The sequence below is a fragment of the Crotalus tigris genome, unplaced genomic scaffold, assembly GCF_016545835.1.
Source record: "Crotalus tigris isolate CLP2741 ecotype Arizona unplaced genomic scaffold, ASM1654583v1 scf7180000024441.2113493, whole genome shotgun sequence".
NCBI classification, from domain to species: Eukaryota; Metazoa; Chordata; class Lepidosauria; order Squamata; family Viperidae; genus Crotalus; species Crotalus tigris.
The window spans coordinates 920,420-940,378 of NW_024100610.1; the positions used below are offsets into that span (position 1 = coordinate 920,420).

General features: G+C 35.9%; 1 protein-coding gene across 1 annotated transcript in view; it reads right to left on the reverse strand.

The window, feature by feature from the left end:
* The window catches only part of LOC120302950 (neurofilament medium polypeptide-like), a 39,777-nt gene extending 23,647 nt beyond the window's left edge, over window positions 1–16,130 (reverse strand). Inside the window, exons 1-2 of the mRNA XM_039331981.1 lie at window positions 15,567–16,130; window positions 2,490–2,704 (exon numbers count right to left, since the gene is read on the reverse strand). Of these exons, the coding sequence (XP_039187915.1) occupies window positions 2,490–2,704; window positions 15,567–15,902 (551 nt within the window). The 5' untranslated portion in view covers window positions 15,903–16,130. The remainder of the gene's footprint in view (window positions 1–2,489; window positions 2,705–15,566) is intronic.
* Window positions 16,131–19,959: the final 3,829 nt, after the last annotated feature.

A 19,959-nucleotide genomic window follows, 5' to 3' on the forward strand; every position in this document is an offset into this window, starting at 1 on the left:
AAACCAGTCACTATAAATATCTACCTACTCTTGCCCATCCCCATCTCATCCCACATTAAGAACAGTTGATTCTTGTTTCTCCCACTAGTAGGTGACACTCTGTGGGAGGGGAAATATTGGTGGATTGCTATCACTTTCCTTTACCCATCCCACATTAAACAGCAAAGGCAGTCCCACTCCCCAGCCTCGTGACCAAGGCAGCATAAAGACCATCAATAAGACCAATGCAATGTATACCATTATATTTTTCCACTGGTTGACAGAGCAGCCCTTTCAAATATGGCCAACTAGTTGCATCCAGTGTTGAAGCGTGCAGTGCCATTATAAGAGACCATGGGGTAAGACGTGAAGGAACATAAAAGGGAAGAAAAAGAAGAACGGAAGAAATAAACCTTTTGAAGTCTCCAATGCCAGACTGCTTTCAAATGGCTTCTGAGACTTAGGGTAGGGAATCATTCCTTAACCATCATCCATTCCTTAACCAAATCAGCCACAAAAACTGGGTTGGGAAAAAGGTGGGGGCTGGACAATTGCATGTCCCTTTTCAAGGTGTTCATTATGAAATCTCTTACTGTACTTAATTCTCAGATGCTTCCATTGGTAACTTTCCTAAATTTTCCTCATACTTTCTTTTGATAAAAATGACAGCATGAAGGGTAGAATACCTACAAAATCACCTGAAGAACTGCAGTTATCTTAAAGGCTAACTTTAAGGAATACTTATTTTCTCAAACAAAATAAGATGGGAATCTGATCTAAGTAAATGCTAGGAAAAAATACACTATTCTTAAGCAACTCAAGTCAAATCAAGCCAAGTCAAAACAAAGGAATGTACATTTTGAAATGTAAAATGATGTTAATCCCCTCCTAAAACCCATAGATATTAATTGGGCATCATAGTTGTGTCTGTACTAGGTAAATATTTTAATTTTTAATCCAGGGGAACAGCTAATGTGAAGAATATGGTCCGTGGTAAACTGGATATATTTCTGCTATTAAAAAAAGAAAATAAATCTGAATGTAAAATGTTGGGCTAAGAATTAACCTATTCTAGTTTCAGCTTTATAATAAAATTACATTCAATATTTGTTAAATTAACACTGAATAAATAATCTTGATCATCAAATTAGCTTTATTTTGTTTTTGGTTGTTTTTTTTTTAGACAAAATATACCCTTCTGCTTTCTATCCTCAATTTTATCCACTAATCTTTCTGGCAATCTTTTTATCCAGGTTCATCTTGAGAACACTTTTTGGTGAATTAGGCTAATGATTCATATGGCTGCAAACTGCATTCGTGTATCTTTTTAAAGAGGCTATTTATGGTTATGCACATTACTATTATTTATAAAACAGACATAAATGCTATGTGTAATAAAAATATTAAACAGAGAAAGTTGAAGAGAGGCATTGCTTGCAGCTTATATAGCAGTGGTTCCCAACCTTTTCTATGCCCCACACCTCTAGAACGCTTCTGATATATTCTTGTACCCCTTACAAAAGTTCGAAATGACAGCAACAAATTATGCATATACACAAGTTTCCACACCCCCTGGAATATCATCTCACACCCCCAGGGGATATGAGCACCCCTGTTTGGGAATCCTTGTTATATAGGAATACAAAAGAAAAAAAATAAGGGAGATCATTCAGTAAAGTAGTACTTCTTAAAACATTTTTAGGTTTGGATTTGGTAATAGAAAAAAGAACGATGGGGGGGGGGGAATAACCATGCTATAATCCTGAACTTAAGTAGGAGGTTGTCATTAGAAGAATGTAGGAAAGAAAGGTTGAGAAGTGAGACACTGGAGAAGGGCATATTAAATTTATACATAATTACACGTTTATCTCCTTGCTTCTCACATTTCTTTTCTTTTTGATTGAACTTCATGCATTGGCTTTTCAACCAGTGTACAATATCTACTTATCCATCAAACCACTATGAGGTTAAAAACATTATTCATCAACCAAACTCTAAAATTATGGGGTTGGTCTGTGTCTCAAAAGGGAATAACCTTTCATACAGGCCCCATAATGTGACTGTGTGTAACTTGATCTTTTCTTAGAATCTGTTCACAGGTCTAATGAATGAGAAATCAAGGAAGTCCATTTTGGCATTAGGGGAAAGCTCACTCTGATACTCATAGCACTAACAATGCTGGATTAGAAGCAAAGCTTCTTCTGACCCCCTTGGTTGAGCAATCAACTTCATTTTTTTCAGGAGTAAAGAAAAAGACATAATTGGAGAGGGTTATATGATGGCTATGGCCACAAAAAGTCCACCAGGGGAAAAAAAATACTATTTCAAGATCACTAGTAACTTTGCATTGCATGATAACAAAACCTTCACCACAGAGGCCTTCTGGCATAATTTTGTTTATAAAGTATGTAGGAATGCAATTATTAAAGTGCGTAGAAAAATGGAAAGATTTTATAGGTATGCTCACCAAACCTGTGAAGGACGAAAAGAAAAAGAGAGAAGAGACTCACTTGCTTCTGAAAGAATCCATAGAAGAATGCACTTCATCAAGTTCTGAGTCCAGCTGTTCTTTTTCCGCATCAATAGATCGCATTTCGAGATTCAGTTTGTTCATGTACCGGTCATAGAGGAGTTTGATGTCTAAATCAGAAAGGGAATTGTCTTGTTCTTTCAAAAAGTTCCATCTTGTAACCAGAACTTGGTTGTGCTGTTCCAGACTTTGGACCTGTGGATTATTAATAGGTAAAGAAGACTATAAGAATTTTCTTCATTCAGCTGCTGCCGTAACATAAACATTGCCATGTTAAAAGGATATTTTGCTCTCTCTCCAAAATTATCTGTGAATAAGTAGGAATGATGTTGCCTTACACTGGCTGGTAAGGTCAAGGAAAATTGGACAGGGGGTACAACCTGATTGCAATCAGCTAAAAAGCCTACATGCCTTTGAAGGTGGCTACTGCTTGGGAGGGGTTGTTTGCCCAGAATTTAACTCTTTACATAATGTCTAGACAATTCTTTCCCTTCTTTTTTGTTATCCCTGCTAGAAGGAAGGAAAGTTTTTTTAGTTTATGAAAGAGAATGGTTGGTATGTGCAGATGGGGATCAGTTAATATGGAAAATAGAGTACTTCCTTTTACAAGCAAATATTTTTAATTGATATTTATTAATTAAATTAATATGCATTTATATTTCTGACCTGGCCTAGCCCTTTCTGATGTGTGTGGTTTCTGCTAGATCTATATATCCATTTATTCACACACCCACATAAACATGTGAGTCATATGTACACATATATTGGACAAGATTGCGGGGGGTGGGGGTGGGGGGCAGAATCTTCAGGATTAGTTTTGGCCAGAGGCATCTGCAATATCAGATACATTAATCAAAATGAAATGCGGCAGCATTAGGCAATAAAAGTCCTGCTCCTTTCATAGGTGCGCATGCACAAAAAGGGCAGAGCTTTTGTACCATTACAGGACATTACTTTCATCATCTTTCCACTACCAAACCCCTTGCAGATCCTTCTAGTTTCAGCTTTTGGCAATCATCATTTGTTGATATGGGAAAGCAGGGCATTACATGGGATTTTTTTTTTTTTTTGCTGTGATAATAACTGTTTTCCTGTTTATTCTTCCTTTGGGGAACCATCTTCAAGATTATCTTCCTTTTGGATAAGTAGAGTAGCATCTCAAATATGCATGTTAAATTTTTATCTAGCTTATGGATAAAGCAGCCACTGCTTTCCCCATAGCATTACATCTGAATGTTATTTATTTATTTAGAAACATTTATATAACTGCCCATCTTTCAGCCACCTCTAGGCAGCTCCCAATCGAACATAATTATTATGACAGAACACAAATCAATTCCCACAATTTATTTCAGTATCAACATTCTAAAAGCAACATTCTTTGATAGATGGGTTTCTCTGCAAACTAAATACCCCGTTTTGTACATAATTATTTTATGTGGGTCAGACATTACTTCAGTTCACATAACAATGTGCTAACAACCATTTAAAAAAAAATATCCCAAACTTTACAAGGCCAATGGCTACTATAATAAAAGTCTTTAAAAAGCAGCTTGATAGATAGAGAAGATAAAGTACTTCTGATTGACTTCAAGAAGCATCCTTATCTCATAAGGTGGATAATATGAATCTAAGATGTTACACCTTGGTTGCTTGGTGGGTCATTTTTAGGCTACTTTATGGGACATTCTCAGCAAAGGGTAGCACCTGGCCAATTTTATTTGACTTGGGAGGCTAAGCAACTTCAGATTTTAATTAGTACAGACAAAGAAATAGCAGGGTTGTAGACAAGAGGGGAAATTTTAGAAGTATCTGAAAAGAAGGCCAGGACTGGGACCAAGAAAACTGCACATTTGTTCCCATGTGATCTCTAGATAGTGAGTTTGATTCACGAACATCTTTCCCTTTACAAGTACATCAGTTTAAACTTGCAAGCAATTGTGAAACTACAGAACAACATCTCTCACTTAAGGAGTCCACTGAATTGTCACTTTATGATGGCATGAGCATCAATATGGCATATTTTCTTAATATATTCTACTTGCTCAGCACACTTGTAAGAAAGGAATTGGAAAAAGACAGGAAAAGAGAAAACAAATGCACAAGTAAGTGTACCTAGGTTGCAGGTTTACAGGACAATCCAATCCACGCTTACTTGTAGATCAGAACTGACACAATTGGTGTAATCAAGGATCTTTCTCTCTCCACCCTTCCCCAGAGGTTTAATCTATTCTCATGAAACAACCACCTATTTTTGTTTTGGGTTTGTGTGTGTGTATGTGTGTGTGTGTGTGTGTGTGTGTGTGTGTGTGTGTATACAGGTAGTCTTTTTTTAGCCTTCTTACTTGTTTACAAAGTAAGTACTATGTCACCACATAAAGACTTTATGAGAGAGCCCTGAATGTTGATTTCTCATAACATCATGATTACATTCCTCTGAAGAGTTCCTGCTTGTAGGCTACTGCTATACCACAATTATGCAACTGCTGTTACATCTCAAGAGCATTTATTTATATCCACCCCTTTGATTTCCCCAACTTAACCCTACCCATCCATATAGCTCCCTTTCAACACATCGTCTCCCCCCCACTTTTTTAAACAGAGCATCAGACAAATGATGTGGATGAAAAACACATTATTACATTCTACTTTTGTGGAGGAAGATGACATGACATTATAGTTGTTAAATCCTACCGGCTAGCATGAAACAACTCTTGATGCATCCCCATTCTCTGCAAATGTTGGCATTATCCTTGCTCTTAACTATAGCGCTCTGATTATCAGCATAATTCAGAAAACATGAAATAGAGCTTGAAAATGTCCTGCTTCTAGAAACACACTGTAGAAACTTAAGAAATTGAAGGCTTGATAATCTGAAACCTGGCGGCAGAGCTAAAGAAAGTGCAAAAATCAGGTGATCATTATGAAGATGTTGATTCAATAGTTAGTATGTGGATAAAATTAGTTCATACTTCAATTTGCTCTTTCACTGGCTTTTTTAAAAAAATGCTTAATATCTAGTAGTTGTTCAGTATCCCTTTGTTCGCCTGTCTGTATTGTCTTATCACTCTGCACCCACATCTCTTCTGCTGGACAATGGTAATTTCCATGGGGCAGAAACTTGTCTTGGCAGTGATACTCTTAAGATTATGCCTCTTGTTCTGATACTGCCACTAAGGTGAAAATATGTCATATTATAGTATCTGCTATTATAAATTACTATCTGCAGCAGGGTAAAACACAGCTTTAAAAAAAAAGGGGGGGGGAACTATGATGCTTATTTTCACAGAAGTCCCCCAGAGATAATGCATTCCTCAACAACTGATGATCCATGTAGTAATCCAGAGATCAGATGACTGATTTGATATACTTGAAAAGGAGCTAACAGAGAAAGTAGATAAATAAACTGAAGCAAATCATCTCTAGCTGGGCTAAGAAAATAAATAATATGCTATCATCCCTGTTCCTCAAGAAAGATTCATTGTTGAAATTAAGACAGATAACAATGGGAGAGACAAAACAGAGATGATAACTTTCTGATTCTAATTAGGTGTTTTGTAACTTCATTAAAGCTTTAAATTAAAAAAAGCAACAGTTCCAAGCTTTTAAAACAATGATAACTGTGGAGTCATTTAAACAGACAGGTATTGCCAGAATAATTCCTTTAAGATAAATATAAATGGAAATTTCACACAACCCTTGAATGCTAAAACCTTACCTGCAGAAAATGGTGTTTTTATACCTATATTAAGTGTTTGAAATATATAACTCAATAAATAACCAGCTGTCTAGTTTGTCACCATGGTATTTGGTTGAGATGGTTAGAATCAAGATGGGATTAATAGATATGACCTTTATATTCTCCATCATTTTGAGTATCAGGATCATCAAGATCTGATCCATCACTTTTCTTCCTGATTTTCATGAAGCTGGACTCAATAATGTCAATTCTAAAAATGAAGGACAGATCCTTTAACAAAGCCTTTCCTAACCAAAATGTCATTCACATTTGTTGAATTTCAGTTTTCATGATCCTTTGACTAGGACACAGCCAAAGTATTTGAGGTTCAAACTATGTTAACTGAGTGTTACAGGAGATGAACTATCTGGAGGGCACTAAATTGGGGTAATATACATTACTATTTACTTCCATTTGTCTACTAATGATTGATTTGAGCATCTCGCTTCAGTAACTGCAGACAGAACATACTTCTACAACTCTTCAAATGCAATGGTTTCAATAGATGCAAGGAGAGGAGCATTTTACTCAGGAGGGTAAATAGTTTGTTTTTGAGCAAATGACTTCAGTGAATGAGGGAATATTTTTCTAACAGTGGGAGGATTGATTCTTTGGCACAGATGACAAAATAATTTCCACCCTTGTGGAAGATACTACCTCAAAAGCCTACACAGAAACCTTAAGTATCATCTTCTTGGTGAGGAGTTTCATCATATCTCTTGAAACATCTCTGTAGGAAGTTTTTTACAGCTTTCAGACTTGAAATATACATGTGGAAATATCATGCAGTAGGGAGGTGGGAGATGTCAGAAATATGATAAAGAATCAATCTCTTATCACTTTAAAAAAATGTTATTTTCCTTAACTATTCCTACTTAGAGAATTAGAGATTAGAAAAGATACAGAAAACCAAAAATAAACATTAAAGGGGAAAACATTTGCTGGCAACAGCCAGTCATTTGTGGCTACCAACCATATAGTGACATGAGTATTATTCTATCATTTTATCAGAAATATCTGATAATTGTGGTCACAGCTAAACTATGCCTCACATCCCAATGCAGTTGGATGTTATAGTTGAATATGGTTAAAATGTACAGGTAGTCCTTGTTTAGCTACCACAATTAGGACTGGCAACCCAGTCATTAAGTGAAGTAATCATTAGGTTAAACCACAACTGTATTTATGATCTTACTTCAGGTTTCCTTTGTTTTACAGATTTGTGAAGAAATGTCAGATTTGGTCCTAAAGTTACTGTTTGATAATCGTCATACTTGTGAATTGTTGCTAAACAAGGACTACCTGTACTGAGTTTATAAGTAGCTAATAATGTCTTGATCCAAATGATGTCAAGGAACAAAGTGTAGGTAAAGTGTAGGTAAAAGGAAAACAAAAAAAATGTTCATTCCATAAATCTCAACTTTTCAGAGAAAAGAATGGATCATAAATAAATATTTCTTACTAATAAGCTATAGGATCATAGCTAACAGACTCCAAAATATAAACTGTGTGATTATTGAACAAAGGAAAAAGATATGTCAATATAAATTTCTTCATGTCATAAAGGACAAGCATCTACAATGAACTTTATGTAATGGCACAGCCCAACTGATTCTCACAGATATTCTTTGTCCAGATGACATTGTATTTCATTACCATGGATTCTTATTGTTATCCTTTCATCTGATCACAGATAATCTAATAAGGAAGAAAAGCTAAAATAGCTGCCCAGCATCTTTTGGGTTTTCCATTTAAACCATCCAACACCTTACTTAGGGTTTGTGCCAAAGTTTGGATTTTTGTGTTTGCTTTTTTTTTTTTAAAGAGACTCTCCTCTACAAATGTCACAATAGAGATATGAAGATTGTAGTCACATGCCCAAAATAAAAAATAACAAGGATTGCTCTCACAGTCGATTATGTTGTCAAAGATTTCATGTAAAGGCAGAAAGACTTGTCTCCTTCCAAGCTTTTCACAACTGCTGGAGGGTTTTGGGAGAGGTAGAATTTTCTCTGACTCACACTTGTTTGATAAAATGAAGAAACAACTAGAGAGAGCAGGTTTTTTTTTTTTTTTTTTTTGTGATTTCCAACCTCACTGCAAATGAAAGAAAGCCCAGCTCTCACAGAAGTCACTTTCATGTACGTGACAATGAGGGGATAGTGCAGAGAGGAATTGGTGGCAAGATCAAATAGAAATATAGAAAGCCAGTGTTATATTCCTGGATCTCTTTTGAAGAGATCTTCTGTCACTATCACATTATAGCCTTTTTTTGTTAAAACTACATAAGCACGCATTGCTGTAAATTAGATTAAGTAGAATCTTTGAGTAAAGAATCATGGAATTAGCAAATGTATGAGGTTTTATAACTCTCTACTTCCTTGCCCAATGCAGAAATCTACTAAGTAATCCATCTCTATCAAGCACCTGTCTGAAACCCACCAAAAAGGAGAGTACCCTGCTGTTCCAAGCAGACTGTTCCTTTGTTAACTGCACCTATCCATTAGAAATAGCTCTTAATCTCTGGCATAAATCTCTTAATTTTCAACTCATTGAAAATAAGTCTTACGTTCTAGTCTTACGTTCATCATAAGACAGGTCTGAACCTTAAACAGCAGTTATTTGTAGATGCTTATACTGTCTGCTCTTTCTCCTTTGCAGACTAAACACCGCCAGCTCTTGGTCTTGTCCCCTCAAAAAAGTGAGCTGGACAAGATATTCCAGATGCAGCTCAGCCAAAGCCAAGTACAATGGAACCATTACTACTACAACTCCATCTTTACAGGGTTTAGTTATCAGTTTATATTCTTTCTTACTTATCAGTGTGCTGCCATTTCCTACAAATCTCCTTTTCTCTTCTCAGTTTGTCAGTATTTTTGATATACATTTCTATAATCCTCTTAAAGTTTCCCCCTCATTTTTTTTCTCACAGATGATTTGTGATAATAGATTCAATATTTTATTTTTCAAAATCTTCCTCCCATCTTCCTTACTCTTTAGGTTATCAAGTAGAGGTATAATCCTCATAATTTGCCTATCATTCAGTTGTGTCTATCTGAAGTTCAAGTAATATATCTTTCAACTTTCCTTTGTCGAATTATCTTCAACATGACATAGTCACTTTACCTCAAGGTGCCTAACATTTTCTTTCATTAACCAGTTCCTGTCTGTGGATTAAGATCGAGTCCAAGATAACTGATCTCTTTGTTTCATCATCTGAAAATTACAATTGTCAGACAGAGATTAGAAGTCTGAGGGATCCCCATTGTTATTTTTCCATCAGATATTTGGGTAATTGAAGTCTCCCACTATCACTCTGCTCTTGTAAGCACATTTCTTCCATCTTTATGAGATGCAGTCCCTTCTGAAGCATTTATTTACACTGGCATTTGTAGAAGGAGAGCCATATTACTCTATAGTGGCAAAAAACCAGAAAGAGTCTAGTAGTATCTTTTCCATATTCTTCCAGTGGAAATTCTTGATTTAGTTATCTTTGTGAAATTGAGAATCTGGAAATAATATTGTATGGTGTCTTCTATAAATTTCAGTGCAAATGCATTATACTTCATATTCCTTGGATATAGCTTATCCACTTAGATTAATGGCTTTAGTCCAAACTGCCATGATAATGAGCTTGCTAACCCATGTTTAGGGTATTATCACTTTAAAGAGCATCTGCTTCCCTTTATCTGTGACAAAGGAGTCAGCCCCTTCCTTTGGTCTCCTCTTCCTAAGCATAATTACTACTATTAGTTCACACTTTATGTTTGTTTGGACCTATGGAGATATTTTTGATGTTCCTTCCTGTATCCTTTACTATACACAACCTGGAAGCTTTGAACAAGAATATTACCGTGTTGGGCAATTAGCTTTGTAGAACCATAGGAAAAAGCACTATTCAATAACATTTCCCAAAGGAGGCTTCGAGATGAGGCATCTATTGTAAAACTGCACTGGCTTACTGACAACATTTATAGATGCTTTAGATAGATAGATAGATAGATAGATAGATAGATAGATAGATAGATAGATAGATAGATAGATAGCATTTAGAAGTCCGAGGGACTCCCATTCTTTGTTGTTTTTTCAGCAGATACTTGGGTAATTGAAGTCTCCCACTATCACTCTGTTCTAAGCAAATTTCTTCCCATCTTTATGAGATGCAGTCCCTTCTGAAGCATCTGTTTACACTGGCATTTGTAAAAGATAGATTTTCTCTTTGGAATAAAATCTGCAAAGGCAAAATTGTATGCTTATGCACTGCATTTTGATTGGCAATGCCAAAAGCCATGCACTTGAAGGACCATAATTTAGAAGAATTTGAGATACTTTCAAGAGCTTCAGGTATATGGGTAAAGAATAAGAGAAGCAGATGTCTTAAAAATGTATAGCTCCAACTGAATTTAGTGTCTGAGCAGTATACTTCCAGATATCCACTTATTCTTCTAGTTAGAAAGTTATGTACAACTCTTCTCTCCTTAAAGGATGCGGGGTTTTCTCTCTTTTTTTTAATAAAAAAAAGAAGTAGCACCGAGAAAACAAGGACAGTTACAAATTGTAGTCTACAAAATTCCTTGCAATGAGGTAGTGTGGTGGCAAAGTAAGAACCTTATCAGAAAGCATTGTTAAAGTAATTCTTGCCCAGACTTGCAGTATAGCTAATTGTTAGCCTTATGGCTTGGGTATAATAGTCCATATCCAGCCATGAAAACATTACTGGTGTTTATTTAAAAGGTTGAACTTAGGTTATAAAGAGGCCACTGATCAGCAAATACAACATTATGCTCAATGACAGATCACTAAGCCATAAGCTATTACCCATATACTCCAGTGTTTTGGAGAATAATCTTTTCTAGAACTTCCATTTGGGGTCCAATTAACATTGAGAAATCAGGACTGAACATAACCTCAATCTTTATTATGTGACTCAAGGAAAGTAGGATTGCATCCAGGATTCCACACAGAAAGCAAGAAAAATCCTTAAAATAATTAATGGGATTTTAAAGTGGCCTACGGGTTGATACTGGTATCCAATTGGAGAAGAAAAAAGCTTTTCAATATATGTAGAGATGGCTTAAGTGCGAAGCCCAGGATGACATTGACTATAGCAGAGACACATTTTGATGGCAAACAGTGCTCAAAATCCAAAGCAATCCATAGCATTGTGGCATTCTTTGGAAACGTTGCAAATAGGTTCTATGGTATTTTTAAATTTGCAAAATGATTTATGATTATATCACTCCATGTTACAACCATATTAAAGATCGATTGTGATCAGTTACTTTAACATAGAGAACTGAAGTTGGACAAGACTACCCTGTCACTGCCATATGATCATTACCATTTCCAATCTCACTCTTTGCTACTTGGTTCAGACATTCATTTATTACATGTAGAAACTGTAGCAAAGATGGACTGATCACAGATATGATCACTGGGATATCTGATTACAAGTAAAATAAAAACACTTCTGCAATGATAGAAATGGCTACATACTATATCAGTATCCTGTTGATTTCTTTTATTTCCATTCAATACATATTGCACAAGAAATTATGAGATTTGACTTCTAGAGCAAGGGTCCCCAACCCCCGGTCCATGGACCGGCACTGGTTCACAGCATGCCAGCAACTGGGTCACACAAACAAGCAAAGTCCCATCTGTGGTACGCAAGCACCATGCAAAACAACACCCTCTCTGGTCCGCAGGAAAAGAAATTTCTCTTTGGAACTGGTCCTTTGTGCCCAAAAGTTTGGGGACCGCTATTTTAGTCAGAGAGCTAGAATGACTAGAAGAATGATAAGCACAATTATATCACATCACCCATTCCTATGGCTGCTGGAAAGATACAAGATTTAAATTAGCCGTCATCCCAGTCCTTGGCTTCATATTACATCACCTGACTTCTAGATTTAAGCCCAGTCCTCTATTAACAGACCAATTTTTTTTAAAGAAAGTGGGTTTTTTTTTACTCATAATGACCAATTTCCATACAGACATTTCTATTGAGGAATACTGGTATATCAGTTAAACAAACAACATGTGCTTCAGAGGATTTGGGGGGAAGGTAGTAGAGGCGGATGGCCAGATGTCCCTTCTGTCCTTTATAAATGGGGGGAAATACTCTAAACCATACATTCCTTTGTGACTTTAAATTCAAGGCAATATTTGTAGTAGTGGTTAAATTGTTTTTTAAGGGAAATCATTCATCATTATGTGTCACCACTGAGAAAACATTAATTTTCCATAGAAAGCATTAAATTCCACATTGTACTGCGATAACACATTGGCTCCTAATGTGTTTTTCATTCAGGCAAAGAATGTACTTAAAATATGTAAAGGCCGGTTTCTTAAATGCTTCTTAGCATTTCCAAAGCTCAAAAACTCAACATCAGATCTCATTTTAAGGCACTGGAGGTCATGTCTGCTTATTTATCTGTGTGTATCTTTTAAACACAAGAATAGTATTGTAACTGAGAAATAAATGGAGCTTCTTAACATTAAAATGCAGATATATCATTCTGAAATGTGTGTGAATATACATATTGTATGTGTGAGTTTGGAAGATTGGCATCCCCAGAAGCAATACTTCAGATTAACATCTGTTTGCAGAGCAGGAGGGCTTTGCAGTAACCTGCCAAAACTATTTTTCTTTGAAAACAATCTTCCACCTTCACTATGGGTTCAATACATAAACACCTTTCTGGTAAGAAAGAGAGAGAGAGAGAGAGAGAGAAAGAAAAAAACCCTAAGCTCCTTGCAGCTTCCTTTTTTAAATTTCTAAAGTTTCATAATTCTGTAAAACTTTAAAGGGGTTTTGGATGATAGACTCAATTATCTGATGAACAAAATAGGTGTTTTCAAATAAGTCTTTGCAAGCCAGATGAGGCCCTGTTATATTCTTACTGATATACTTCTCTTTCATCAGTTTCATTTTTAGACACTGGAATCTGTAAGGAACAAGGTCAACCCTGGCATGAATCTTCTCATAACATTACATCTCTGCCTTCAAATGTTACCAATAAGTCATTTTTTTTCTTTTTAAATATAGCAGAGATATAACCTTGCTGCTTTAGGAAGAATGGCTGCTTCCTGAGTAGTAAAACCATTCCCATCAATGACCAAACTTTATAGCCATTGCACTTATTACATCTCAAGAGTCACCCTAAGATTTGTACAGTGGGTACGGCCAAGACCCGGAATGGGATGGGCAGTTGGGGAGATTTTAAAATGGGTCCTTAAGCTTGCGCAAAAGAGAAGGCAAACATTTTGACTCTTAACATCCCAATACCAAAAAATAAAAACATGCACATATGATCATTCCAAACATTGAACATATCAGCCTTGCCTACTTTAGCCCCCCCCAGAAAAACTACATTTTGTATACCAGTATTATAGGGAATGAGATGAAAGACAAGTAAGGTCTTTTAAAAAGTCAATTCCTGCCGATTTTTTGTTTGTTTGTTTGTTTAAAGGCTTCTAAAGCTCTACTCAGCCCACATTTTTGACATCTGGAAGACCCATTTCTCCTACCTAAATCTGTCCATTAAGAGTGATTTCATTGAAGGGCCTTCTCCAGTTGTTGCCATCTTTTGACATGGACAATAGGATTTCCCCAGAGATGGCTGTTATATTGTTTGTGGATGCTTCTGCTACTTCCTGCTGCCGTCACATTAAAGCATTCTGTTCTCCTTGCCTTAAATACCATCAGTTTGCTTTTATGAATAGGGATCCTCTTTTCAGTGGAATTATTTTACTACTGCTTTTACTACTACTGCAATCCATTGTTTATTTTTATGATTATATTTTTCATTTTTTATTGATTTTTGCAAAATTGCAGAATATAAACTTCCGAAAAATAAAAATAGAGAATTTTGGACTATAGGCATATTTTTAATGGTCTCCCTTGTTTCTGCCTCGAATATAGTTCCCTCCTTGTAGAAAACTACAGCATTTAGGAATAAACTTTGCTAAAACTATGTGATGTATTAGATATGAGAAATTTTCAGTTAGGGATGGCTTTGGGAACATGACAGCTCATCCCAATCTGCTGTGGCATATTCTAGAATGCTATTATTACAGTAAATCACCTTATTTATTTGGAGTCTTTCCATAATCGGCTATAATGTTATTCTGCATATTCTGCATCTTCCACATCAGCAGTTTATAATAAGGAAATCCATTTAACTTTCATATAGGGATGTTTAATGGAATGATGCTACACCAGGATTTAAATATAAGTAGCACCCCTGCTATTTTCAAATAGTATAAAATTAAATCCAGCAATGTCCAAAACAAGGCCAGCTGTGGTACACATAATTAGAAATGTGAAAGAAAACCAGTTCATTCCCAGTAACATGACAAATATCTGCCCTAACACTTTCAAAATAATGTTTAGCTGAATCCATAGAAGCTGCATTCTTATGGGCTAGTATCAGAATTGTATTGCTGTAGTATTAGCATTTTCAACAAACTACATTTCCCAGAATTCATTGGGGAAGTCATGACAGCTTAGCTGGTAAAATAAAACATGTTAAATTGATATTGTGCTCAGACAGTAATTACTCAATGAATGGAAAGCCTCAATTTGTTACTACCCAGAGGATGCTCCAGAAAATGAGCTGTTCATTGCTATTGTGCTGTGTGAAAACATAATGGTATAAATGATATACAAGTGTCAGTAGTGAAAATTAAAGCCAATGACAATATTTTTTTCTTCTCTGCATGTTGAATATTTCAGTTCAAATTTGATTGTAAACATGTAATTTCATTGTACGTCTTCTATACTATACATGTGCATAATAGTTTAAAAATATACATACTCGCAAGAGTATGCTTATTGTCACAACATCATTTAATATTTTGAGAGTACTGCATATGCTTTCAGTTCTCTGAGCTGGCAACCACATTTGAAATTTCAATGAATGAAAGGCTAATCTCCCTTTCCTTGCTTCCATTTACCTACAGAGGTGGTTTCCCATCAAAACCCAGATAATTACCCGAGGAATATCTGAAGGAATATGAATCTGTTGCTAAGAAGCAGTCCATGTACTATTATCTGGAAAATATAAAGTTGGTATTTTTTTGGTCTAAATTAAATCTGGCCACTGACAATTTGGCTGAAGTAGAAAATTAAACAGTAACTTGTTTATAGAAATACAACTTGATATTTATAGAAATACCATCATTGTCAGCATCATGTCTACCATCATCTTCTTATGATGCTCTAATCTGTCAGTTGAGTTAGCCTCCCATTTCCTCATGGTACATCATTACAAGGCTATTCTCTGCTCAAGATAAGGAGCAACTTCATCTTACCTTCCCAATTAAGGCAGCAAATTGGTCATTGAGCATCTTGAGATCTTCTTTCTCCTTGGTCTTTATTTCTTGGAGAGCTGGATCAACATCCAGGTGGAGCGGTGTCAAAAGATCTCTGTTGAAAGACACTTTGGGGTATGTATAATTGTAGCCATGTCCTGTGAGGCTGGAGGAACTGAAGCTTTTTTTACTGGCTTCTCCCATGGTAGGGCTGCTGCAGGCCCCATCCCTTGAAGAATGAGGAGAATGCGAAGGAGAACATTCTCTTCTCCAGCTATAGGAGGCTTTGGGAGAAGTAAGGGAGCCGGCACTGAAGTTCCCAGAATGACTTGTCATCCTTACGATGAGGGAGAGCAAGGAAGCACTAGGTCAGCTACCGAGAGAGAAGCAGCAGGTTGTGGAACAGCAATGTAGATTAATTCCTGTCTCTGCTGAGCTCAGTTTAGCTAATGAATTACAAACACCTGTTCTATGTTCATAAAGTCAGGAGGGTGTGACTGTTGATGTAATCCAGATCAACCTGTTGGCTTTGTCTCTCCCTCTTTCTCTTCCTCCTTCCCCTCATGCCTTTTGTAGTGTTGTTTGTGAGGTGAGCACATATGCCCAGACGCTTATAGGAAAAGAGGGAGGGAAAAAAAAAGCCCCAAACCAAAATTACTCCCTTGATTCCATCAACTTGCTTCCTGAGGAAAGGAAGTTAAGAGGAGGTTTCCTCAGTCTTAATGGCAAACAAGAGGTTTGAACAGAGACGCTATCTTGGCTGAACCTCAAGAGCAGGAAGCCTTAGAGGGTTGAACATGTTAAAACATTCAAGCCCTGCTTCTTCTCCAGTGACTGTATGCTCATTTCTATTGTAAAATGCCAGTTAAAGATTTTGCATGCTCAGGTCATTCAGTTTCAGGCAGTTTGAATACTGAGACAGATTCCAGGCACTTTTCTGTCTGGCTTGTCTAGTCAAAACGTTTTGATTAAGCTGCAAAATATACAAAATTATTTCCATCTACGCTTATAGGAAATGTGGGGAAGCTAATGTATTTAATCACATGGATAGTTAGGCTGCAGTTAAAGATGCTTGAATAATTCAGTGTTCACAATTCCTAATAAGAACTGAAAACATATTTTCCAGAGTTTTCAGCTTAAGCTATCCCTCAGATTTACAAATCGAATATATTTTTAAGGCATTCTGACTTCACTAGAGAGATTACATGATATTTGTGGGTGGAGGCTTAAAAAGTAAACAAAAGAGGAAGCATGATAGAACAAGTAAGGAAACACAGATGAAAAAAAATGGAATTCATTCCTAAATTTGTCATACAAAGAACAGTTTTGTGTCACTCTTAGACAATTGTATTTGTGCTCTTTATGTTTCATTGGGTGTTGCATATTGCTAGTTAAGTAAACTACTGACATTTCAAATGAAGTGCAAGTATTGTAATATATTCCCATGAAGGATTTCTTAGTCTTTTATTTTGGACTTGGTCTCAGTTGCTCAAAAAAGTGGTCATCTCAAAAGTATATTAAGGATTACACAATACTATTACTACTTTCTTGATAGAAAAATAAATCATTTCCATCTTGTACTTGTATGGGCAATGACCTCATTGCCCATACAATAAAGCATATTTCCTAGAAAGATGTTTCAATCCAAATATGAACCTGATGCTTCTATGCATGCATAACATCCCATTGAGATCAGTCTGATTTAAATGTTTTAATTTTAACTGAATTTTGATCCCAATTTAAGGGTTGAGACGTTTAACATACAAAACCTCTGCTCCTTCACAGAATTTTAGAGAGTATATTTCCAGACATTGCCTTACATTTGTAATCATCATATGGTTCTCTGCCATTTTTCCATCTTCTTTCTACCAGCATAGGATTGGTAATGTATAAAATTGTTTACCTGGAAGCACCTAGACCGAGCAATCCTAAATTCAAATTAAGGCATTCCAAAGTCAGCATGCCAATAAATCCTAAGGCCTGACTAGAAATGGCTCAGGAGAGCAGGAAGAGTAAATGTAAAGGTGCTCTTCCTGTGTTTTTCATTTAAATTGTCTCTCCATTGCATTTAATGGGAATAAATTTATAGCAATTTCTGAGCTAATTTATTCTGGATTGATATGACTGTATCTGGAATCTTGAATCTAATCTAGCCTGTCTCTGCCATACTCTGTTTTGTATTTTCTATAGTTGGGATTTCATTATCTTTTGAAGATCTGACCTCTATATATGTACTTTAATTCCAAAGTCCCAAATATGCTTCTCCAAAAGGCAACTGGACTTTCTTGGTTTTTTTCCTTGAAAATATTTTGCTTCTCATCCAAGAACTTCTTCAATTATGGATGATTGAGAATCTCCATAGACTAGTATCTCAAAGTATTCTTCATCCAAAGTAGAGAAGAAACATTAAACATTGGCCTTCATAAAATGAAAATTGCTCTTGAAGGGGCAGTTGATTATACGGACAGTAGGCAAAAATAGTTATAGTTTATGTGAGAAATTAGCCTGATTTCTATCTGGTCCTTTGCCTTTCTATAATATGTAACTATTTAGCTTTACTTAATTACTATGATATATAGGGCAGAATATCTGCCAACCCTTATGAAGTGGCTAAAAGAATTTAAGAGGAAAACAACTATTAAATACTTTGTTGAGGGTAGTAAAATGAAACCTCTGTTTTTGGATTAGTACACATTAAAAAGACTGGTTTAAAATCTACACAGGATGACATTTGCGAACTTTTGAAAAAATTAATTGGCCCCAGCTGCTGTTATAATAAATACATACATGGTGCTCTTGATAGTAATAGTAATGCACATTTGAAATTTGGTATGCTAGTGAGAAAGGCTTCTATGAATTCTTTTGCCAGTTGTATCTCACAATTTCTTGTTCCTGAAATCTAGACGTTAGTGCTTCTCAAACTTTTTCCTTCATTACCTATAATTGTTTAATAGAAAGCCGTTTTTATCTAATGTAGGTAACAACACTTTTAAGTCAATGTAAATGTTCCTACTGTGATTGGGTAATGGGCTCATGTATTGCTATCTAAAATAAAACCACTTTTACCCAATTTTGGGTAATTTACTTAGGTTTGGAAAGCACTGTATTATAGACTGTTATTCTGTATTAACTGACATGGGAAGAACATCTGTTGGAACCTTAATTGGATATTTATTTATATTCTTTTTATTTCTGGGAAGGAGATCTGTATCTCACACCCCAAAATAATAAGCAGTGGGACACCATGCGCCTCCCTTCAAGCTTTCCTAAATGCTTCCTGTCCTTACCAGATACCTGAAGCTCTGTGGTGATGTTGGCAATTCAGATTTATAAAATTAGCAAATTCTTCATACTGTTTGTTTTTCCACTCAGTCAAAACAAAATGTCGATCATATTTTCTGTCTTACCAGTCTGAACGTGCCGAATCAGAGAAAGTGATTACCTCTCTCTTGAAAAAATGCATGGCCCAAAGCTGATCTGATTATAATTAATAAATAGTAATTGATATAAAGATCTGGATTAAGTTTGACTTTTGTACACTAGTCATGGTTAGACATCAGCTCAACTCTGCTGTTCTGTAGCTTGTCACCATGGAGCATTGCAGAAAGACGTGTAAAGATTAAAGCTACTAGACTATTCTGATCAAACCTCTGGTCTCATAATGATACCTTCAGCTGGTTACACCAAGGATAACTGCTCCCTGCCGAAGAAGCAATGTTTCAGCTTTTGCTTCTTACTGGTTTAATCTATAGATTGTTAATGGTTTGATGTCACCTGAAATAAGGAGAATGAGATGTTCTCCAAGAAAGACTTACAAAAAAAAAAAAAAAATCATACTGGCATAAGTTAGTTCACTGAGAGGATTATTTATTGAGAAAATAGTTCTAAAATATTATTTTAGGCTGCTTTCCCAGGGGAATTTAACTAAGTTAAAAGATGTGGAGTCTTTTAAATGCATGAGCTAGTGTAGTCAAGCATAATATACTATGTCTCTAGTCCAGGGATCTTCAAACTGGGCCCTTTTATGACTTGTGGACTTCAACTCCCAGAATTCCTCAGCCAGGCACGCTTTGTAACCCTTTCTTACAATTAAAGAAAAAAGTGTAAGAAAAATAAAAATGAAATATATATTTAAGAACAAAAATAATTGTTGGAATCGGCTGCAAAATCAGCTGGGCTTATGTGAAATGGCCACTGCATATTCTCTTTTCCTTGACCTGGCAGAAAGTTAACAATTAGTCTTCTGAATCATCAGTAATTTATTAATTATTACAAAGATAGACATTCAACAATTGAAAGAAGCTGTGCCTGACAGAATAGCATGAAAAGTATTTGCCTATAAAGTTGCCAAGAGTTGGACATGACTGAACGGTTAAAACTACTACTACTTTTA